Genomic DNA, 23,782 nt, shown 5'->3' on the forward strand with positions numbered 1-23,782 from the left:
TCATTCTTCTTTTGTCCTCCAATTGTCCAGTTTCTTCAAATGTTTTAAGGACACCATGCACACCATGGTGAAATATCCCAAGTTTTAAGTAATAGTTCTTTGGGAACCACCTTGTTGGAGCAAAGATACTATTTTATCCCTGTCAAACGTATTTACCTTTGGCATTTTTTGTGCATCCAACAAAAGAAATGGGAACAAATTATGTTTTTATGACTAGCTTTTCGTAACAAAGTACGTAAATATGATGAATGACAAGAAATTCTCAGTTCTTGGAAGCAAACTATCTCAAAATACTGTAGATGGGTGACTAATTAAATGAAGAACTTTCACACTCTGCCCCTATTGAACTCTTAGATGTAAGGTTGTCTTGAGAGATTAGGTTTATCCAAAGGTGAAACATTTCCATTCTGATGTGAGTGGTGGCTCAGTCCGCATTCTGCAAAACCTCACTAAATGCTTTGCTGTGCATTAATGAAGTCAAGCATTAGGCCAGGGAATTTCTTTAGGAACAACGATGAGCATCCCTCCAGTAGCGTCCCAGAATCAGGGAATTTTGAGGGGAAAATTTAAGTATGCCTATGTTATGCAGTTTTCTGCTCTTGCTTTATATTTTTATATACTTTATTACCTTTACTTAAGTAAAATGTCTAAATACTCCAGCCCCCCACCTTCTACTAAACCATTATCCAAAGATTCCATTAGAATTTTTGTGCAGCTCCACTTCTCACATTAATCTGTAATAGGTCACAAGGCTGCACATAAGCCTGAAAGTTGTTATCTATACCAGTCCTTCACACTGATTTTGTCTTGCAGTAGACATTTGTGTCTTGCTCACAAATCACTTTTTTCTTTCATTTGTCACCTGTATGTTGGATTTTCAGCCACTTATATTAGTAATAATCAAAATCTACAAACAACTTATACAAAACATAACAGAGTGGCACCCCAAAAGACAATTTAGTGATTTGTCTTTTTGAATTTTTTATTTTAGTGAACTGGGGATAGAATTCCTTTTTAAAATCCCTAAAGCCATGTAGAAAAAGTCTTTTACTCGTTTTTCTTTTAATGGTTATATGGTTTGTAGAATATATAAGGTCCACAAAAGGAGTAAATTATGTTAGTATTGAGCACCACCAACGGCCCAATTTTGGCATTACATCAAAATCATACACCAAGTCTAATCTTTAAGCCTCTAATATGAAAATTTCAGCTACAATTAAATATGCAATACTTAGCAAATGTTAGACACATACACAAGAAAACCCAAATATTCAGGAAACCTGACAAAAACTTGTTTAAAAGTAAATATTATATTGTTGTTAATTAGGCACACTGGACTTCAGTAAGAAACTGATCAAGCATAACATTTAAACACCAAGACAATTTTTTTGGTTGGGAATACAAGTATTAATCACAAACACCTTACATTGGTTAGCGAGCTAAAAAATTTGCTTGCCACTGTAATATTTACACATATATATAAATAAAACACACCATGACGATATGACAGGTTCGAGCTTTCAAACCTTTATACAAAATGTACATACAGTGAGCTATCAATGTGTATATTACCTCAAATATGAATACATACATTTATTTGTGTTGCAGGATCAGTTTTAGTAATTTACATTATTGTTGCCATTCTGGAAAATTATCTGAAAAACTTTTGTATATACATATTTACACAATGACGTATTTCTATGTTTGCTCATTTATAAAGTGAAATACATACATATGTAAAAAAAAGAAAAAAGAAAAAAAAAAGAGTAAAATATATAAAACAAAAAGCAAGAGAATGATAAACATTTTACAAACAGTCCAGGATACCTCAATGGATAAAAAGAAAGAAGAAAAGGGAAAAAAAGGAAACAACATCTATGAAGTTCAACATCCAAATTCTTTGTTATAAATTAGAGTACTAAAAGGCTGCTACAGAAGGGAAATAACACATGTGGTTCCATGCTGCAGACATTTGCCCTGAAAGCTTTTGGTCAATATGAGCCATCTTTTCAGGCTTTTAACCCATAGCTCTACTATATTTGTATAGATTGAGATCGCTTTAAAAAAAAAAAAAAAAAGAAAAGAAAAGAAAGAAAAAAGATTGAACTCTCCTTCTCCATCAACAACAAAAAGCTTTTCACAGGGATTAAGGCAACATTATTCAAACTTAATGGTCTATACAAAAGACATTTTTTTTCCATTAACACTCACATTCCTGTTTAACATCCACTTCACTTTCTGCACTTCCAGCTGGCACATGTTCCTGCTCCTCTTTTATCTCTGTGTCCTGACCTACAGTTACCATGTAGTAATCCATGTATCCCTCAGTGTCTGACTCGGTTTTTATGACAGTCTCACTACTTAGAGATGCAGTTTGCACACATCCATCAGAGGGCTGTGATGACTTGCTTCCATTATTGCTTTCAGAGGTTGGACATGCGGTATGCCCAAGGGAGCCTGCAGGATGACCTGGGACTAAATTCTTGGCAGCCTCAGTGTTTAAGTCAGTTCTTACATCATCATTACCTTGGTGATAGTTTGTTTCAACATCCAGTGATGGCATATTGCCATAACGTGGATCATCTTCCTCCTCTTTAATTTGGAGGTTTCCTGGAAGAAAACCGTCACAACCTACAGTTGTGGTGGTACTGGTGGAGGTAATCGTAGGGGTATTCATGGGGGTAAGTGTAGAGGTGCTCATGGGGGCAATTGTAGGGGTATTAATGACGGTAACTGGAGGTGTAAAAATTGGGGTAATTGTTGGGTTAATCACAGGGGTAACCATAGGGTTGATTACAGAGGTAATCATAGGTGTAAAAATGGAGGTAATCGTAGGGATGTTCATAGGGTTGACATTCATCTGCATTATTGTCACTGGCTGCATTTGGATTGCATGATATGTTGCTGGCTGCACACATTGGTTTCCATCCACTCTATGAGCACTTTTATTATTTTGCAGATTTTGTGTTAAGCTCTGTGGGAGTTTGGGTCCAGACAGAAATGGTAACTTGAAGATCTTTTCTATTCCAGTATTTCGATACTGTCTGATCATCGAATGGAATTTGGTTGCAGCAGCGATTGAAAATTCCCAGCGCCTGTGATGCTGTGAGCTAATCTCAAAGTTATAGTCTAGGATGTCAAACAAAATAGCTGGGAAATACTGGTTCCTTTTCGTTGCTGCAAATTTCTGTATTTCCAACAGCACCGATGATGTCAGTAACTTCAAGTTCAGCTTTTTTTTGTCCGCTGATTTTGATGAAACATCAAGGTCCAGACCTATTTTCTTGCAAATAGGATAGAGATTTTTCTGCTTATTCTTTGTTAATGTCACAGCACTCAGAGTATTACTTAACAGCATGGCTTTTTCCTTCTTTGCTTGCATTTCCAGTTGTCTTTTTCGAACCGTTTCCTTCCATTCATTTCTCTGCACAGTGGGAAGCTCTTCTTCTGCACTCTCAATGACTTGAAATGTGCGAGGTGGCTGAATAATGAAAACTTCGCTGAACCAGGTGGGCTCTCCATCATGTGGATTCACTCTGTAGAACTGCACTGAAGGATTCATGTCTAGACTCTGCTTGTCCAAGCTGAAGTTGTGCTCAAGAACATCATTGACAAGCTTGTGCTTTGTCCCGCACAGTTTCCTGGCAAAAGAATACACCTCGCACATGACCTCCCACGTCAAAACACATGTGTCGAGTTTAAGTTTTGGGTGAGCTTTGTCCACACATAGGCTTAAACCTATTTTCTTGCAGAGAGGGTAAGTGTTCAATATTGTTTCTACTGATGCAGAAAAAGAGGTTTGATCATCTGGAGGCTTTTTTACCGTGCTGCTTGCGTTAGTAGAGATGACGCTGGTCACGGCAAGAGGATGGCAAAGCACATTACCAGAGTGAGATTCATCCTGGACAAGCTTGCCATTTTTATCTTGATGACATTTGGGGCAATCTGGAGTATATTCCTCAAAGAAAACTGACAGAGGGAGTTTAAAAAGCTTTTTCTTTTGAGGCAGGCTGAATTTTTTTGACTTCAGTGTTGTAATGGTTTGCATGAGCTGCTCTGCGAAGGCAATGTGAGATAGCTCACTGTTCAAATTTAGATCAAAATTATACTCCAGGATCTCCATGATGAAGTCTTTTGTGGATGACAGCATTGCTTCGGCAAATGTGTTAACTTCAACCATGACGCCGTTGGTCAATAACTTTGGGTCCAGATTTTGCTTTACTCCAAATCCGACATTAAAATCCATATCCAATTTCTTACATCTGGAGTAAGAATACAGTGGGCAATGTTCTCCATGAGGCACTGAGAGGATGCGTTGAATTTGATTGATACGCAATCTCCATAGAACTGAATTTAGGTCATTTTGTTGCTTGTCAGTGGAAGTGCTTACATTTTGGTGCTTGACTGTTCGAGTAGATGCAGCACTACATATTTCTGCATCTGGCTTGTATTGGCAATTCAGTTTCATGACTATTGGATAATCTCTTCGTGTGTTCTTTTGCTTTGCTTGGGCAACCCAGGTTGCCACATTTCTATGATCATTTGCAACAGGAATTTGTGCAAGAATATGTCTAGCAAGTTCAGAATTGACGTTTTGCAAATCAAGCTCAAAGTTGTGTCTGAGAACGTCCAGACAAATCTGCTCAAATGTCCCACACAACTTTTCAGCAAAGTTTGTCACTTCCATCATTGCTCCTTTGGTCAGTTTGTTGACATCAAGTTTGTTTTTCTGTTGACTGCAGCTTACATGCAACTTCAGACCAATCTCCTTGGAGAAGGGATACAGGTTCACACTTTCCTCGGATATTGTTTTCGGTGGACCAGCTGGTAAACCTGGTATAGTTGACACATGTGGGTCTGGTCTAGTTTCACCATCTGAATCAGGGGGATGTGAGGGTTCAACATCAGACTCATCCAATCTTGATATGCTGCTGTCCATGCTCTGGTATCTTGTGCCTATTGAAAACATGGAATCGGGGAGTTTAAATACCTCTTTTGAGAATTTGACTGGATCTTCATATTCCTGAAGCTGTCTTATTTTATTCATCAGTTCACATGCAATGGTGTATCTGTGGCTATTGCTCTCTAGGTCTAATGCAAAGTTCTTCTCAAGAATCTCCATGATGAATTCCTGCTGGGATGAACTCATTGCCAAGGCAAACCGAGCAACTTTATACAGAACAGAATTGGTCAGACAGTCAGCACTCAAATTTTTCTTGGGTCTAAACCCAATATTGAATTCTAGGTTAACTTTCTTGGGCCTGAAGAATGGACAGTACTCTTTGTCTAGGACTAGGAGGATTTGTTTCACACGGTGAGTACGCAGCTTCCACATGTTACTCTCCATTTCCTTTTCCTCTTCTTTCATGTCAAATTCATTTGGTACATCTGTTGGAATCTCTTCCTCCTCTTCATATTCTAGCAGCCCACTTTCATCTGGCTGACTTGGAGATGGCAGGTCCATATCTGTGTCTACGATTGCTGAACTGAAGGAACTATCAGTGGTGGTATGGAAAGGAGCAGAGATGCAAGATGATGTTGGGTTTTCTATGTCATCCTCATTCCCGCTGTTTTCTGAATCTGTGAGTGTGTCTGCTTCTATAGGACACATGTAGCAATAGTCCACTCCAACTGTTTCGTCTAGACTCAAACCCATTTCATCAAATCCAATCCTTCCTACACTATCATTGGCATAATCACTTGACACCATGGCCCTTTTCTTCTTTGCCTGCATGTCCAGCTGTCTTTTTCTGATCGTTTCTTTCCATTCATTTGTCTGCGTGGTGGATTGTCCTTCCCTTTTAACCCCAATAACAGGACATTTGCGAGGTGCCTGAATAACAAAAACATCATTGAACCAGGCATGCTCTCCTTCTCGTGGCTGTACTCTACAGAACAACATTGAAGGATTGAGGTCTAGAGTCTGTTTGTCCAAGTTGAAGTTGTGCTCAAGAATATCATTGACAAGTTTATGCTTTGTTCCACTCAGTTTCCTGGCAAAAGAATAAACCTCACACATAACACCCCAGATCAAAGCACGTGTTTCGAGTTTACGTTTACGGTGTGCTTTACTCACGCGGAGTCTTAAACCCATTTTCCTGCATGAGGGGTAACAGCTCATTATAGTCTTTCTTGTTGCTGCAGAAATAGAGGTTCGATCATTTTGAGTACTTTCTGCCTTTGCATCAGCACAAACATCTGACCCAGTTTGGGGCTGCTCAGGGACGCGACCAGACTGCGATTTATCTTGATGACGCTTAATTCTGTCTTGATAACATTTGGGGCAATATGGAGTATATTCATCTACAGATTTTGAGTCAGGCAGTTGAAAAAGTATTTTCTTCTGAGATGCAGCTAGTTTCTTTGTCTTCATTGCTCCAGAGTTTCGCATAAGCTTCTTTCCAAAGGCATTGCGACTTGCCTCGCTGTTCAAATTTAAATCAAAGTTGTACTCCAGGATTGCTGTGATGAAATCTTTTGTAGATGACAACATTGCTTCAGCAAACGTGTTAACTTCAACCATGATGCCATTGGTAAGTAACTTTGGGTCAAGATTTAGTTTTATTCCAGATCCTACATTAAAGTCGATGCCCAATTTCTTACATCTAGAGTAAGAATAAAGTGGGCAGTGTTCTCCATGAGGTACTGAGAGGATGTGCTGAATTTGAATACGTCTCAATTTCCACAGCGCTGAGTTGAGGTCATCTTGTTGTTCAGTGTCAGTGGTACTGCTTACATCTTTGTGTACATTTTCCTCAGTAGAATCAGCTCTACATGCTTCTGTATTTGGGTTATTCTGGCAATTCAGTGTCGGGAGAATTGGGTAATCTCTTTTCGGGTGCTTCGATTTCCCATGGGTTACACGGGTCACAAGATTTCTTTCTTCATTTGCAGCTGGAATGTGTGCAAGAATATTTCTTGCAAGTTCTGAATCGACACTTTGCAAATCAAGCTCAAAGTTGTGTCTGAGAACATCCAGACAAATCTGCTCAAATGTTCCACACAACTTTTCAGCAAAGTTTGTTACTTCCATCATTGCTCCTTTGGTCAGTTTGCTGATGTCAAGTTTGTGTTTTTGTTGACTGCAGCTGACATGAAGTTTCAGACCAATCTCCTTGCAGAAGTGATAAGGATGGACATTTTTCTCTGACTTTATTTCAGGTTTGGTTTCAGTATGTGGCTTGGGTTCAGTTTCATGTAGATGGACTGGTAAATCAGTTGTAGTTACATCATTTGGACTTAGTTTAGTTTCAGCTTGTGAGTCAGGAGAATTTGAAGGAGCGATATCAGATTCCTTCACATTCGATCTGCTGCTGAGGTCTGGGCTAACAATGTCCATTCTCTGAGATGTCATTCTGAATGATGGAACAGGACGAGGAAGTTCAAAAACTTCTTTAGAGAATTTGACCGGAACCTCGCATTTCTGAAGCTGTCTTACTCTACTCATGAGTTCACATGCAAAGGTAGGTTTATAAGACTTGTTCTTCAGGCCTAAGTCAAAGTTCTTCTCAAGAATCTCCATGATGAATTCCTGCTGGGATGAATTCATTGCCAAGGCAAATCGAGCAACTTTATACAGAACAGAATTGGTCAGATAGTCACCACTCAAGTTTTTCTTGGGCCCAAACCCAATATTGAATTCCAAATTTGCTTTATTGGGCCTGAAGAATGTACAGTACTCTTTGTCTAGTACCAGCAGGATTTGTTTCACACGGTTAGCACGCAGCTTCCACATGTTACTTTCCGTTTCCATTGTCTCTTCTTCCATGTCACATTCATTTTGCATATTTGCTTTTGAATTGTATTTTCTTCTTTTCTTCAAGCTCTCGTATAGAAGTTCTTCCATAGTCAGCTGTGTGGGAGCTCTTTTAAAGGGATTTGTCTCAAAGGAAAACGGCTCATTCTTAAAATGTGGACTTATTTTAGTACCAGTGCTCTTAAGTTTTTTTCTCCTTTTCAACAGTTGGGACACGCTGAACAAAACTTGCTTTTTGTCCTGTTGATTTTGAAGGTCAAGTTCAAAATTATGCTTCAGGACACTGAGAATAATAGAGCTGTAGGATGCAATCAGTACTCTAGTAAAGTCTACCAGTTCTACCATCATACCATTTGTCAATAAACCTGGATCAAGGCTTTGTTTTGCACCACTTTCAAAGCGCAAACCAATTTCTTCACAGTAAGGGTATGAAAATGGGAGAACATCTCCTCTGATTTCTTCTTTTAACTGCGCCCCTAAGCACTCAATTTCCTCTTCATCATCGCTGACATCAGCATGTAGTCGGTCAATCTTTTTTTCAGATGTTTGTGAGCAAGGAATTTTGCTTGTATGTCTACCATTATCTTCTTTCTTCAGCTGGAAACCGAAATACTGGCAATCGGCTCCCACATTCGGTTCTTTTTTGATGCTTCTGGCACACACTGGCACAAAAGAAGAACCAAAAAGAGCAGCAATGTCAAGTTTTTCTTTAGGAGGCCTCCTCATCAGGTCCTTGAGCTTGTGTGAAATCTGAGCTCTAAAATGAATCCGTTGTTGCTCATTTTCCAAACCAAGATCAAAATTGTTCTCCAGAATGTTCATGATAAAGTGGCTTTTACCCTTTGTAACCATTTTAGCAAAGTCACAGATTTCAAGCATGACCCCGTTTGTCAGTAATTGTAAATCCAGTTTCTGTGCCGTGGATCCAACATTAAAATCTAATCCAATTTTATTGCTGTAATGGAATGGTTCGGGGCTTCTTGAGTATTTTTTTACGTGCATAATCCGCCATTGCCAGACAGTGTTGGCATCCATCCTTTTGCTGTCCTTCAGTCTATTTGGGTTGGTGTCCTCCATCTTCAGTTCCATTTTCGTATCTTTGCGCCCCCTATTCCTGTGTGGAAACAAAAATAGTATACATTATATATGAACCATAACTCATTAACTCAGTCTAAATGTACCAATTTTCACACTATAACAGCCAAGAAAAATAATAGTGCACTTTATTCTACCCACTTCATTATAATTTTGTAAGCTTTGGGTTTTGATACCGGGGCACAGACATACTGCAAGACTACAGCTAGCTCAGTACATTGCAAGCCACAGTGTACAACAGTGTGCAGGACAAAAACAAAAAAACAAAAACGCACATATCGATAGTATTTTAACAGTACGGTAGTCCTACTGAATCAGAGCTCCATTAACTTTGGCACTGGTCTACATGTGAAACAAACATGCTTACGCTGCCAGCTTCCCTAAATATTTCTTTATTTTTTTCCATCTTTTACCTTTATCTTTGAGCATATTATCTGTTCTCATACTAGACATAGGGCTGCTGTTTTGAAACTTGACCCTGAGCTAAGAATATTTATTTGTGAAATTTTACATTTTAATTATATTATCTGATTTATACCAGTGCAGATCGGACTTTTGGACTCTTACTGGCTATGATAACAGTAAGAGGCCATGATGAGACAGCCAAAGTGGGACAGACACTTGTAACCAATTGTAGTCCGAAGCTTTGGCCTATTTGTTAATAGGGACTGAGTTCAGGGCCACAGCCATTCATAGCATGATCACATACGTTAAACTAAATTGGTGGGCAAACGGAGGATTCTGATCTTGAATTATTACCTAGAAATTCAGCAATAATGGCTTTTAGCCACATTGCCCAACCCCAGTTACGTCACAAAATAATTCCCAAAAGCAGCCCCCAATTTTTTTTAATATCATGAAGTAATGTAATTATATTTTAATATCATTATTAATGGTTTTTAGCATGAAGACTTTCATTTTGCTTTTGCAACCCCCCCTCAAAAAAAAAATAAAAATAAATTACAAATAAGCAAAGTTGTTATGATGTAATGCACAATTTTTAGAGCTTTTCATTAAGTTTTATTTATTAAGTTCAAGCAGCAACTCGAGGGTTTTTTTTTTAAATTTCTATAACTCTTGGGTATTTGATAACATCAAATAAGCAATGCAGTGGAGTTTTTTGCACTCAGAAATGACATTGCGTGTACTCTTTAGGCATAACAAACCTATTAAATAAGAATCCCTGCATGCAGACTTTTTGAATATTTACATGACTTCATTGTACATTGTGGTGGCTGTAGACCAATCATAACCTTGATGGTTCAATCTCTGCCTGCTCCAATCTCCAGTCTAATTGCCTAAGTAGTCTTGGGCAAGATACTAAACCTCAAGTTGCTGTCTGATCCATTCATCAGGATATGAGTGTGTGTGAATTAATAATAATAATAATGGATACTTTATTGATCCCCGCGGGGAAATTACTCTCTGCACTTGACCCATTCACTCAGTGAAGCAGTGGGTAGCCACTAAGCAGGCGCACCGGGGAGCAGTGTGTAGGGACGGTACCTTGCTCAGGAGTACCTCAGGGTACCCGTTCAGCGGATTCGAACCCCCGACCTACATTAGGATGTAGGCGACTCATTTCTTAGTTAATTAAATGAAGAAAAAAGTTAAATTAACTGACTAGTCTAAAACCAAGAAACAATCCTCCTGGTAGGATGTGCCCAGCAGCAACCAGGAGGTGCACCCAGGAGCTTTAGCTGTCTCTTTTTTGATGTGGAGGAGTAGGCAATTGACGTGTTAACCCCTCTCAAATGACTCAACTCCTCACCCTATGACTACGGGAGCGCCCATCAGACAAAGCTAATTTCTGATGCTTGTATTCGCGATTTCATTCTAATAGTTTTGACAAACAGATGATGCCTAGATTATCATATTTATGGTGTTTCTCAACAACGATGTGCCATCTGGTGGCAGATGGTTATATTAAGTGCTTTAATTCCTCAAGTAGAAATCTGCTACATAAGAATCAGTCCAAGTGTTCACAGCCTTGTTAGTTTGAGAGCTTTTCATCTCTGGTGCATGTTTCATTTCTTGACAAGCTACTGTAATTGGCTGGAATACCAAAAGCAGATGGTAGAAATGTTTTTTTTACCTTGAGCTAGGTGCAGCAAAACTATGAAATATGCACACCAGCCAATTGTGCTATACTAATGTGCATGTTACCGAGTCAGAATCCTTAAAAATCAAAAGGCTTTCATGCTTCATTCTGCAACCTCCCCATTTCTCTACACAACAAAACACATTGTCTAAAGGTGCAGTTTCCAAGTGGAAGCTGTGCACAAAAAAAATTACATTTGGTCCCTCCTAAACATATTTTTATTTATAATTTATTTCAAGGGGCTGTATTATACTTCTGCACTATTTTGCAGGATATATCAGAAACTTCTTTTTGTCCTGTTTTGTCTTTTTTTTGTGTTGACGAAAAGAAAGTAAAAAGTTATCCAAAACCCTACAATATTTTAGATGTTTTTGTTTTGAATATTTTTGTTTCTAATCATTATGATCATTAATTTAAATAAAAAAAAATGGGAATGAAAGATCGTATACTTTTAGTATCGTTCAGCTTGAAGATATGTGTTTACTGCTATCACAGTCTAAGGCACTTCTAAATTCGTTTGTACTGTATGAACAAATTCAGAGAAAAAGACGATGATCTGTGTGTGAAACTTCAGTGTACTTACTCTGGCTACTTACTCTGCCCAACATCAGCATATCCAGCATGTCTGGTACCTGCTCTGGTCCCTTTGCTGTCATCCAAGTAGCAAAGAGACCGTGTGGATACACTGTAGCCCTGCATGAAAAATGAAAAGCTTATTTGAAAAATAATAAATGTATTGATTCTTCAGCTCTTCCTTAAAGAACGATAAAAACATGCAGCCCTGTTAGACACCATCTCACAAACACTGTGGGCATGTGTTTGTGAGCTACACTTCAGTGAAAGTGGGGCCGTTAACCAGGAGAAAAACAAACCAGGTGTTCCTTTGACAAAAGGACAAACTGGGGGTATTTTTTGTCTACCACGGCACTTAAACGAAAGGATACAGACTCTTTAAAAAAAATGAGCAAATTCAACAATAATTAGTTAAAACAGCTTTACTGAATAAAAGTGAAACCTTTTGGACAGTCCTTTCCAAACAAAGCATTTTGACCAGCAGATGGCGATTATTTTGACTGCACCAAATGCTTCTGAACACTGAAGTGCATCACAATAATTCACTGAGCTATCTGGAAAAAAACACAGTCCAATTACTATTACTAAAAGGATGCCATCCATGTATTTAACACGGCAGCAGTGCTAAAAGTGGTCCAGCGGAAGAAAAACCTAATCGAGGGTTTGCATTTACTACTTTCCACCTAAACATGGCGATGTGAAGTCGTTACAAACAGCTACTTCAACGGCAAAGCGACGTCAAAAAGGAGCCCGCAAACAGGATGAAGCTTACCCAAAGTGTGCACAACATTCACACGGCCGTGGTTCTCACTTGGTAAAACTACGCACTTCTTTGCGGCACAACGTTTGAAGGATGCAGCGGAGTTGAAGTCCCTGAATTTCAGGAGGGAGACTATAGACGATGCACAGCACTGTTATGGAAGTGACGTCACAGAAGAGCACCACTACTTCAAAATAAAAGTGCAATACTTGATCGGCAAACTCAATACATTAGATGAAGCAAGGTTTGTTAAAAAACAAAACAAATGCTTGAAAAGTTGCACACAGGCTTGGATTAATCTTTAAAAAAATCTTGGAAATGGTGAAATTTAGTGTTGTAACTACGGAAGAGGATTAGGGCCACTGGGGGAAAAAAGTGGGCACGTCCTTTTTTTTCTTCTTTTCCTGAATTCTGAGGGGAAAAAGTCAGAATTCTGAGAAAAAAGAATTCTGAAAAAGAAAAAAAAGAAAAGATGTGAATGAAGTCGAATTCATTAAGTGGTACAACCGCTTAATAAATGCAAAGGCTGTAGTGACTGCTGTGTCACCTGCTGCTGTCCTAGTTTAGTTTACACTTGTAAGACTTTTATTTTGAAAGCGCATCAATTTGACCGTAGCTCTATGTCTGGGTTTGCTGAATCAGTACAAAGTTAAAAAGTTAAAAGTAAAAAGCTAAAACGATTCCATTTTCTGAGAGGCCCATGTGAAGAAGGGATGCAGTCATTTGTAAGTAATTGCATTTATAAGGCTTGTAGAACTTGTGAAGGTAGGTGGTCAAGGAAGGCGCTCAAGTGTTACACAATCTGATATTTTCATATATTGTTTCAGCTGATGAAATGATAGCTCAGAACAGGACAACTGTCTGCATATGCATACTCACAATCCATGAGATTTAAGCAAATAACCAGAAGCCACCAGGAGTCTTGATGCTTTAACTGAATTTAGAGATAAGCACAAAGAGCAATACACTACCACTAATCAATACTGCCTGATATACAATAATGGCATGTTATAGTTCTTTTTAGTAGTTTTATAAAAGAAAGATAATCAAAAGGATCTCCCAAACAGGTACTGGATCAAATGAATAAGAAAATATTGCATTTACAAAGTAAAATTCACCATCATGTAATTCTTTTCTATTATAAAATCACTAAAAGTGACTAAAGAAAGGAGAAAAAATGCTTAAATATTTTCAAAGAATCATACAGAAACCCTTTATGTCATTTCTGCAGCCATTAGCAGTAAAACCTGGTCATCTCTTCAGGCTTTCAACCCAAAACTCTATTTTTTTGAATCCTTTCCTTAGGTGTAAAGTATTCACATTTCCCCCGCCCCGTTTTTTTTTTTTTACTGCTCTCAGTTTTTGGACCTACAGTTCACATCCTTGTTGTGCAGCCTCAATTTCTAATCCACTTTCAAAGACTGGAAATTAGGCAATTAAACCACACCCAGAAGATCCTGCAGCTTCATCTTGGACTAAATACTCAACAAGCGTCCAGCTCTGTCATAATATGGATGATATTTTTTCTCGGTGTCCAGTTCTGTTATCATATTACCACAATGTAGATCATTCTCCTTCGCCTTAATATGTAGCTTTGCTATTGCAATAATGTTACACATAAGCTATAGAAAAGGTTATTTGACTATAAAGCATATAAAATATAAATAAATATATAAAATACAATTTCCTGTAGTCAATGCTTCAAACAGTTCATGTACAAAGGTGCCTTAGGGCAAGTGAAAATTAATAAAAATAAGGGACTGGGGAAAGGTGGTAAAACTCTGAGTGAAAACTCAGAAAAGAGCATTATTTCATTCAAGGAATGCTTCACTTTTAAAGGCTCAGGTGGAAATAAATAAATATTTGAACTCCTGGGATGAATAACTCAGAAAAAACATTATCGTAAATTTAAAAATTCAATCTTAAAAATTATTTTTCCCCTTTTTCTAAGTACCAATGCAGAAATGTCTTTTAGTGCATTCTTCCAGTGGGCTGCAGGTAATGTGGGCAGAAAAAAAGCAATCTCATTAAATGAATGGCTGTGAGGAAATGGCTACTTTCTATTTTCTCTTTCACGACCTCATTAAACCCCTTTCTTATGAGTTATTAGCCTCTGTATCACCTCTCACACTGTATTTAAGCAGAATGGCCTTCATTCTTTTATTATAAGTATGCTTTAGGGTAATGGACACCTTGTGATTGCCAAATTTAAAATATGACTTCTCAAACCAGAGTTATTTTTTTTAATAATAACATAGGTACCTTTTATTTAATCTACTGCATGTTTCTCTTTCCAAACATGTCCCCACTGCTTCTTAAAAATTTCTTCAAACTGAAATCACTGGACACAAACACAAACTAAATGCACAGAAAAGCTTATAACAAATACAGGTTTGTCTTTCTTTGCTGATGATTAAATGTAAGAAACCAAATCCAAGCTGAGAACGCCACTAACGTTTAATGGAGAAAAGAAAACAAAGTCACTTTCAGTGAAGTTTTACTATATAAATGTCTTAAATGATTCACTCAGCCATATAAACCAAACCAACCAATTAGAATTAAGTATACAGTATATACGGTTTTCAATTCAAGTGTAGCAGGAAGTGACGTCGAAATCATTGTGCCAGCCGTCTCAACAGGCCTTGGCGCTAAATGCAAAACAAAAAATAGTCCTTTGCCATTCAATGCTGAAATTCTGGAAATCCTGACACCTTTTCGTTTATAACTCATGTAAATTAAAAATCAGTTTTGTTTTTGTTTCCACATTGTATATGATTGGCATGTAGTGCTATTCTGCTAGCTGGAGTTAGGTTCAGAAGGCTCTGAATAGCTGGTTGGGTAGATAACCCAGGTGAAGAAAGGATGTTTGGGCTTCTCTCTCCAGGCTTGCCAGCTCCTGGACGGTTGGGGCCAGAACATCTACGTGACCCTTGTAGTTACCACCTAGACAAAGACGACAGGTTTCCTGGTCAAGCTCAACACACGAGCAGACATAATAAATACTACAACCTGCCTCATGATGCTTTAATGCTCATTATAATCCTTCCAAACAACAGATATACTTTAATGTGCATATGCAACCATTCCCGTAGTCTTGTGCAGACATGTTATCCTTCCTTTTTGTCACACATACCTCCCATCGCTCTGCGCTGCCCATAGGTCACCTTTCCATCAAACTCATCCACGGGTACTTTGATGTCTGGCTCACACTGGGTGATGGTGCACTTTAAATGTTCCTCGATTTCTGAAAGGAGCTGTGATCAGAGGAAAAAGGGGAAAAAGAAATGACACAAGCAGAGTTTAAAGTGCATGATGAGGATGTGTGAGTGAAAGTATGTTGTGTGTAACTTTACTTCCCAACTGGTTTTAAAGGTGAATGTATTGGATTATTAACCTGGCACACCCCAAACCTAAGAGTGATTATGAATGCATGTGCTGCTTATACAGTCCTTTCAAAAGAACTGCTGTATCACACATGTTTGTATTTCAAACAGTAAATTGGAGCTGCTGTATCAACCAGACTAGTTTTGTGTGCATCTTTATTCACCTCTTTTTCATTATACCAGATGGTGCATCCTCCATCCTCCTTCAGTCGTGTGTTGTAGCAACCTCTGCCTCGGTTTGGGCAAACATGGTACCACACCTGCACAGGTAGAAAAGTGTACTTAAAATCACATACAAAATTCAAACTTATATGGACTAAACAGACACCTCTACTCCACCTTACCTTCTCTTTCTCCATAGCAACTAAGGAGATAGCCAATCCCATTCTGTAAGTCGAAAAGAAATTACACAACATCAATGCTACGTAGAGATTACATTATAATTTATTGTTTGTCGTCACTCAGGCACGCCATGTGAAAGTTTGAGGTGGCAATGATGATGCAGATGATCTGCTCTTGTGACCTTTAAAAGGAACAGATGGAAGAGAAGAAGATGACAAAAGGAAGAAGAAAGAAAGGAAGTAGATGACTTTGCCTTTGTCATCTACTTCCAGATTGACTTTGGCTGATTACTCCTACTTATTTAGGAACTGCGTTCCATTTCGTTAATGCTTTCACCTTCATAAGGGGCAGCCGACTAGAGTGATAGTATCCTACGTTTATCGTTGTTTAAACAAGAACTCTGTCTTTTTGTTTTCAAAGTGGCGACTTGCTAGAATGATAAATTCTAACCTTGTTTTTTTTTCCCCTTCTTTCAGCTATTGTAGTACATACAGGGATGACTGTCCTTCTATGGAGGTTTCTTCCTGTTAAAAAGGAGTTTTTCCTTCCCACTGTTGCCAAGTGCTTGGTCAAAGGCGATCATCTGATTCTTGGGGTTCCTTTCTTTCGTTATAATATTGTAGGGTTTTACCTTAGAATATAAAGCAACTTGAGGTGGCTGTTGTTGTGATTTGGCGTTACATAAATGATGAACTGGTGTAATGCCAATAAAACTGGATTGAGTTGAATTAAATGCATGTTTGTTTTGCCCTTTAAAATCTAGACTGTAATTGGCCTGAATTATGGAAGATTTTTACTGGTGGAACTGCAGTTTGAATTTCCTGATTAACAGCAAGTAAATAATAAATACATTTATACATATATTTAACCAATACAACATAATCTTTCACACAAACTTATGAATATTAAAATGAATAAATAAGTTAAGTTATAACAAAATAAATTCAGTAGGTACCTTTCAGCTCTTCCCACTCTGCCGATACGATGGACATAGTTCTGCTTCTCATCTGGCAGAGTCACGTTAATCACTGGAGGAAGAAACCATTAACATAAATATATAAAGAAATATATAGCAACTCTTCTGTAATGTTCACTGAATATATAATTTTTATTTGTAAAGTAATATAATTTTCTAGCAAGCATCCATATACCATAAGGAACTCCGTGGATGTCAATTCCTCTGGCAGCTACATCAGTGCAGATCAACAGCCTCACTTCTTTTCTCTGAGAACACAAACAATCCTCAAAAACACTGACTGGTTGCACTTTGTTAACCTCCTAGGACCTGACGTCCACATATGTGGACATCACCTTTTGGGTTATTTAGACCAAAATAATCAATTTTGCTCTACAAGAGCCTGATATCCACTTACGAGGACATTATACTGCTACTGTTCTATCAAAATTTTAAACGAACATCCTCATATGTGGCTCTTATTTTTCTTAAAAACCAAAATAAGGTAAAACAAAAAATCTGGTAATTCTTTGTTTTTACATTCATTGGGCCCCAATATGCCCAAATATCAAAGAGAAATAAAAAATGCATGCCGTGGAAGAGTTCGGGTCTTAGGAGGTTAAACAGCATAAGCAGGTTATGATTTTTGCTTTGTTTAGCTTTTTTTGTTATTTTACCTTGAAGCGCTCCAGGTTATTTTTCCGCTCATTAGGCTTACGATCGCCATGGAGGCAAACACAGGACAACTGGTGACCTTTGCTATTTGGACCTGAAGAAGACACACATGAACTCAGCCATTTGTAACTGGGGGAAAAAGACCAAGTATTCATATTTAACTGTGTCTTTTTTCACTTTCTAAACTTCTGTAGTGGCTCAAACAAAAACATCTAAATTGTTCCAACACAGCCTACCTCCTCCTTGCTGAATGAAGTACTGCTCCATGTTGTCACAGTCAATTTTGGTACGACAGAAGATTATAGCCTGGTCCATTTTGTGTTCTTTAATGGCTCTCACTGTGTACTCGCCCTTCAGGATTTTGATGGCCTCTGACCACATTTCTGACTCACAAAAAGACACACACACACCTTTACTGAAGTTCATATTAAGGTAAGTGTTATCTGTGTTGTTTATGTGATGTGTATACTGACTGGAGTGAATGGACAATAATGATATTTTACACTTTCTATCAGGGTGATGAAGATGAGCGGTCTGAACTGTGCTGCTCAACTGCACCTACCTGCAGTATTGACTCCTGGTCTGGTGTTATCATTTGAATGAACTTCATCAGTCTACCCAGAGAAACAGAGGAAACAGCTAAATCACCACAACTCTAAACTAAGACAAAGACATGATAACAACATACATAGTGTAGAATAAAAAGGTGATTATTCCTCCACCCAAGTCTGAAACACAGCCGAATTGCTTAACTTGATGTTTCAGTACTTTTCTGTTTATTCGGTTTCCTTCCCCGAGCACGAGGAACTCACCCGGATGTGGTTCTTGCCGAGGCGCTCCCACAGATGGTCGCTCTTCGGATTGACGGGCACCACTATGTGGTGGACAGTCTCCGGAACAGAGTCCTCCCCCTTCAGATCCACCCAGGTGGGAAAGTGCATGATGCGCTCGGATAACTTCTTCACATCGAATGAATGCAGTGTCGCTGAGCATACAATGACCTGGAAAATAAAGAGATCGTCACCTAAACTACTAATGCCAGCAAACATCCTTCTACTACAACATCTATCATAGTACACAGGTTTAATTTCACACATGTAATTTATGCTCAGCATTACCTGCAGTCTCTTGCCATCAGAGGTGACCTGGGGGATTTGATTATGGATCCTGTTGATGAAGTCTGTATAACCTGCTGACAGGAGGCCGTCCTGAGATACACAAAAGACACAAAATAGTTAAGGGATTTTATGCTATATTATATATATCAACCATAAAAAACCCCAAAACAAAACATATGTGTAATCTATAAAAAAACAAAAAGAATTCACATACACACTCATCCAGCACCAGAAAGCGGACTTCGGACAAACTCAGTTTCCCAGTGGAAATGAAGTCATCCAATCTACCAGGTGTTCCCACCACAATGTCAATCTAATTATAAGATGACACCAGGAAAAAAAGAGGAAAAATGGCATCCAATTAAAAAACATATTTCAACAATTTGATTTACAGTAATTAAAACTACCGGTAAGTCAACGTTTTTTGTTTTTTTGGGGATGGGAGTAGGCGTAACTGTACGTGTCACATACCCCCTGTTCCAGAGCAGCCAGCTGGTCTTTGGCAGCCACACCACCAATCACCAGCAGCTCCCTGCAATGACAGACTGACAAATTACCAAAATAGCACGGCTCCATCTGGTGGTGTAAAAACGCAGGCAAATGATGTTTTTAAAGGGATGACAGAATAATCTGGATTGTTACTACAAATGCATTTTTATTTCTTTTTTTAAGTCGAGGTTTTTTTCAGTTTGTGTCACTCAGTGTCGATACCACCTCCATGGTGTCATACCTGAGTTTGGGATTATCCACATATTTCTTAAACTGCGTGACATTGTTGAGGGTTTGTTCAGCCAGTTCTTTAGACGGCTCAATGATCAGGGCTTTGGGTGAATTTGAGGATGTTTTCACCTGACTCACGTTGGCACTGCCTGCACAATCACAGAAGAAATATTGTACTTGGCATACTCAAATTTGAAAATGTACCTTGTTTTAACACCAGTGAGTGAAAGAAGGCATATACCGTAAAAGGAACAATCTTGTCTTAAGTGCCTGAAATGAGGTTGAAAGCACACACCTGTCTGAGAAGATTTGACAGCATGACCCTCTGGTGCCTGGTCCAGGGCAACAAATCCACTCTTAGGGGGGTGTTTAAAGTCTTCTCCTCCAAAGTTAAACTTTAGCTCTGCATTCTGTAAAACAGAAAAGATGATGGTGTCAGTCAGGCATCAGTTTTATATGTTCTCTGCCATCACTGTGTTGTCATATCCGTCGATACCTTGAGCACACAGGAAGCAAAGAAAGCTTGATTCTTCAGATTTTGAGGGATTTCAAAAGCCACACCCAGGTCGTTACCTGATGAAAAAAAAAAAAAACACAACATAAACCAATTATGAGTTATTTCTCTATTTCTAACAACTTTGAATAGGTTATTTATTTTTTATAATAGAAAAACTGGGACCATACCATTTTTAGAGAATGAAATTTGGCTCTTTTCTAGATCCAGGTAGCATCCAATAGTGTCATGCATGGTAAACTCCTAAAAAAAAATAGCAAAGAGAACCCATTTAAAAAAATCATTCCCAAATTTCTTTAAACGTGTAAATAATATGATCTTTCATTATCTGTTACCTCCCCATAGCTGTCAAACTGCTTGTTGTTGGATTTCTTTCCAGTCCCACCAAAACCAAACCCATATTTATCAGTTCCTAGAAAGAAAAACAAAGAGTCTGGTGTTAAATTACAGTAGTGCCCTGGTGAAATAAATTGTTTAAAGTGGAGCATTTTCTGCTGCATTAATACTGTAGATGGTAGAAAAGAATACCCAGGTCCAGAGCCGCCTGACTGGTAGACCAACCCACCCGGCACAGGCCCTGGTCATGGCAGGTCACCTCATAGCAGTACTTCCCTAAACAGAAAAACAAACATATAAGGACTGATAATAATTTACACTTTTATGTTTCTTGATCCATCATACGATTATTTGATTCTCTGATCACTCCGTAAGCACTTGTGTACATCACACACCTTTGGTGACACCTTTAGTGGAGCGACAGCCATGCCACTCTTTGAACTCCCTGCTCTGGCAGCACAGTCCATCTGACCCAATTGCTAAGAAGAAAAACATTAAAAGGCAATGAGCAGATGTTGTTTAAAAAATCAAAACAAAAAGCTGGAAAGTGACATTTACATAAACATTGCATGTTTATGATCTGTTCTTACCGAAGGCTGTACTGCGATCATAAGGATTCATCTGCCAGCTGTTGAAAACTGAGACAAAACAAAAGAAGAGCAGGTCAAACACCTGCAGAACACTCTATACTGTCTACCCAACATTAAAAGTCTTAATTTATATGCACACATTTAAGATGGGATATGAATCATGAAGCCTGAAACCAAATAACTGATTAAATATTCTCACTGGCTCCTCCAGTTTTAATAGAGGCTCTGCCCTTTTTGCCCTCCTGCTGATCCTTCAAGGTCTCGTACACAATCTGGATCACAGGGATACTGAAGGCCTGAGGAGGACAATGGGAAACTGTCATGACTCAGTAAGTGTGAAAATAAATATATACAGTGTAGACATACAAAGAAAAAAAAAAAAAGAAGGCATTTCTCCCAAGTTTGTGTCGCTGTTAAGTACTTACTCCTGTTTTGCCACTGCCAGTTTCCGCAGCCTTAGAAGACAGAAAAGTCAGATGTCAGCCTCGCAGCAGAGTGCAAATATCTGTGAGCCAAATGTGTCCAGAGAACCAAGCTTACCATGAGCACATCTCCTCCACCAAGGATGAGGGGGATGGACTCCGCCTGGATGTCAGTAGGCAACCTGAAAACCGATTATACATTTAGTCAGTTTGATATCAAATATTAAAATGTAAGCATACAACAGCATGCATGATTTTGCAAATTTGTAGCTGGACTCACAGCCAGTCCATCTCTTCCACAGCCTGCGCGATTTCAGGCATTACCCCCATTTCTGTTACATAAAAACACATATTAAATGGTTGAGTGGGCTTACGTAGCTTCAAAACGACAGTTGATGTGTAAGCAATTTAAAACCGTAACGTCAAAATTAAGTAGGAATGTAAAAATCTCACCACCAAACGCTGCCATTGCTGCTGCTAGTACAAGTGCAACGCAACCGGATGTGCCGGTCAGCAAATGCTCCCCCTTAACAGCCAAGAAAAAATAGTTCCGGATAGTGAACAAGTTCGTAAAAACAAAGCGGGGGGTTGAGAAAAATTGTCGCTTGTGGACTTGAGATACAAAAGCTAATATTAACATTTATAATAAGCCAAATAAAATCACAAAACCGCTTTTATAGACGGTTAGCAACAGTTCAATTACAAACGCGTTTCTTTATAATTTGTCCCTGCTTGTCGCCGTAGATTTCTGACAGCTGTAAACATGGCCGAAGAAAGCTTAATTGAGGGCGAAGAAGAAAACATTTTATACGATTTACTGGTTATTACTGAATGGCCTCCAGAGACGGACACTCAGGTTGGTAGCTTTCACTTTTGCGGTTTTTTATTCACGGCGTAGCTCTTGTGGTGAGCAGCTATCTGTAGAAATGACCAGCGAAAGACAACCGCCTTGAGTTTCGTGGGGTCAGCCGCCCAGAGCCACGTAGCACAAATACATGATAAGTTGCAGTTGGTTGTCTTGATAAACAAAGTTTCACCTTTCCGTCGCACGTCATACATCACACAGCAGAGCAGCAAGTGCTCATTTAGCACTAGTGTCCTGCATACCTTTCATTTACCTGCAGCTTTTATAATGATCTAAAATCAAAAATCTGCTCTGTCAGAGAAACGACCTATCACTAGGCTTCATTAAAACTCCAGAATGAAATTGGAAAATCAATATCAAAATATGGCAATCGCAGCTCATCTGTTACTATTTTACATTGCAGTTGCGAGGCAACAAGGAGTACAGCACCTCTCTAATTGCAAAAGCTGTGACAGGTAAGTTCTGATTTTCGTTGCCATGGTGTGATAATATGCATGCATGCATATGTTGCATATATACAGCTATACAGCACTTGCCCGAAGCAGTTACATCCTCACATTGATTGTAGCTATTCTAAAATGATCAATAAACTTACCAACAGTCCACCACGCCAATCTTTATATGTATTTTGCTTGATGTTCTTTTATTTATGACACCAGAATACAGTATGGAGATCATAGAGGCTGGAAGGCATACAATCTTCTTACTGAGATATTAAAGTCCATCCAGCATCCAGTACTGTGCAAAAGTCTTGATTCATGAGTTCATCTTGAGTTCATCTATTTTCATATTTCATTAGGAAAATGGAAAACAGGTGTGGTGATTTATTGACACTGCAAATTAAACAAAATCTGTGAAAGTCTATTTTCCTCATTCAAAAATGATCATATCATGTGATAGATCATATCATATTTTATCATATCACAACATGATGCTAGAGTCTGTTATAGATGACAGTTTCTCTTCATATTCTAATGTAAATGCTTCCAGAAACATTGATCCTGTTTGGCTTAATCTCTGAGACTGAGGCTAGTGTTGTCCAGATCTCAGCTGTTACTTTAAGCTGTGCAACTGAGGATTGTGTGTGGAGTTCTCTGATGTTTACATCAGTTTTTCCCCAGGATTTTCAGGATTCCTCCCACCAGAAAAACAATCTCCATGGTAATCTGAATCTCCAAATTGGTCCAAATAGTCAATAAAAAATCAAATAAACAAGCCAGGAACATTTCTGCAATTGTAGTCAAGGTGGAATAACAGAATACTATAAAAAAGAATAAAATTCTAGCCTACAACACTATTCTTAAGAAAACCCTGTTTAATAAACATCAAAATTTTATTGATAAGGCATCATTTTTAACATCATTCTGTTTGCGCCATGTCCCTTTAGCGTTGCCTCCTTATACAAGAGGAAAACCGCTTGCTTCAGTTTGGATGTGAGTGAAGTAAAGCTGAGTCTGTGCTTGTGGCCCAGAGTCCATATGCATATGAGCATATGATAGCATTAAATTTTAAGGCTGATAACAAATTGCCACGTGTGCTAGGATCTCAATAGTTTGCACCAGAAGTGTGTTTAAAAA

At 38.5% G+C, this 23,782-nt stretch overlaps 3 protein-coding genes across 5 annotated transcripts in view; 1 reads left to right on the forward strand and 2 right to left on the reverse strand.

The window, feature by feature from the left end:
• Nucleotides 1-1,003: 1,003 nt before the first annotated feature.
• On the reverse strand, nt 1,004-12,433 carry LOC146651978 (uncharacterized). 2 transcript variants are annotated; one of them, XM_085382366.1, is made up of 3 exons: nt 12,298-12,433; nt 11,549-11,645; nt 1,004-8,870 (listed from the first exon to the last, which is right to left on the reverse strand). In XM_085382366.1, exon 3 carries the CDS (start codon nt 8,843-8,845, stop codon nt 2,201-2,203), a length of 6,645 nt encoding a protein of 2,214 aa, XP_085238492.1. In that variant the 5' UTR covers nt 8,846-8,870; nt 11,549-11,645; nt 12,298-12,433; the 3' UTR covers nt 1,004-2,200. The 2 variants fall into 2 exon arrangements, with proteins under 2 accessions (XP_085238492.1, XP_085238491.1); XM_085382365.1 differs by having other exon boundaries at nt 11,536-11,645.
• A 2,086-nt stretch (nt 12,434-14,519) lies between these two features.
• ddx1 (DEAD (Asp-Glu-Ala-Asp) box helicase 1) lies at nt 14,520-21,995 on the reverse strand. The gene is made up of 26 exons (XM_085383242.1): nt 21,794-21,995; nt 21,621-21,672; nt 21,459-21,522; nt 21,344-21,373; nt 21,118-21,214; nt 20,919-20,966; nt 20,724-20,807; nt 20,521-20,604; nt 20,328-20,404; nt 20,163-20,235; nt 19,975-20,051; nt 19,774-19,888; nt 19,489-19,627; nt 19,230-19,290; nt 18,973-19,071; nt 18,759-18,848; nt 18,453-18,641; nt 18,203-18,254; nt 17,877-18,023; nt 17,643-17,734; nt 17,162-17,234; nt 16,966-17,038; nt 16,013-16,055; nt 15,833-15,928; nt 15,419-15,539; nt 14,520-15,228 (listed from the first exon to the last, which is right to left on the reverse strand). Exons 1-26 carry the CDS (start codon nt 21,978-21,980, stop codon nt 15,098-15,100), a joined length of 2,394 nt encoding a protein of 797 aa, XP_085239368.1. The 5' UTR covers nt 21,981-21,995; the 3' UTR covers nt 14,520-15,097.
• A 19-nt stretch (nt 21,996-22,014) lies between these two features.
• Nucleotides 22,015-23,782, forward strand: part of nbas (NBAS subunit of NRZ tethering complex) — a 181,506-nt gene continuing 179,738 nt past the window's right edge. Inside the window, exons 1-2 of one of the 2 annotated variants that reach the window (XR_014907717.1) lie at nt 22,015-22,196; nt 22,609-22,660. Coding sequence is in view for 1 of the 2 variants with exons in the window: in XM_085383241.1 (XP_085239367.1) it covers nt 22,104-22,196; nt 22,609-22,660 (145 nt within the window). In the remaining variant the exon portion in view is untranslated. The remainder of the gene's footprint in view (nt 22,197-22,608; nt 22,661-23,782) is intronic. The other variant, XM_085383241.1, reaches the window with a different exon arrangement.

The sequence above is a fragment of the Rhamphochromis longiceps genome, linkage group LG15, assembly GCF_057381845.1.
Source record: "Rhamphochromis longiceps isolate RC_006_pf linkage group LG15, R_longiceps_female_GT1.1, whole genome shotgun sequence".
NCBI classification, from domain to species: domain Eukaryota; kingdom Metazoa; phylum Chordata; class Actinopteri; order Cichliformes; family Cichlidae; genus Rhamphochromis; species Rhamphochromis longiceps.

What these genes read in the sequence shown, in the direction of transcription:
- LOC146651978 (XM_085382366.1), bottom strand. Translation starts at nt 8,845, where the DNA reads ATGGAACTGAAGATGGAGGACACCAACCCAAATAGACTGAAGGACAGC.
- ddx1 (XM_085383242.1), bottom strand. Translation starts at nt 21,980, where the DNA reads ATGTTAATATTAGCTTTTGTATCTCAAGTCCACAAGCGACAATTTTTC. An exon ending in TTCTGGTGCTGGATGAGTGT is followed by an intron (nt 18,849 to 18,972) that starts GTATGTGAATTC and finishes TGTGTATCTCAG; the next exon opens with GACGGCCTCCTGTCAGCAGG. An exon ending in TTGCTATGGAGAAAGAGAAG is followed by an intron (nt 15,929 to 16,012) that starts GTAAGGTGGAGT and finishes CTACCTGTGCAG; the next exon opens with GTGTGGTACCATGTTTGCCC.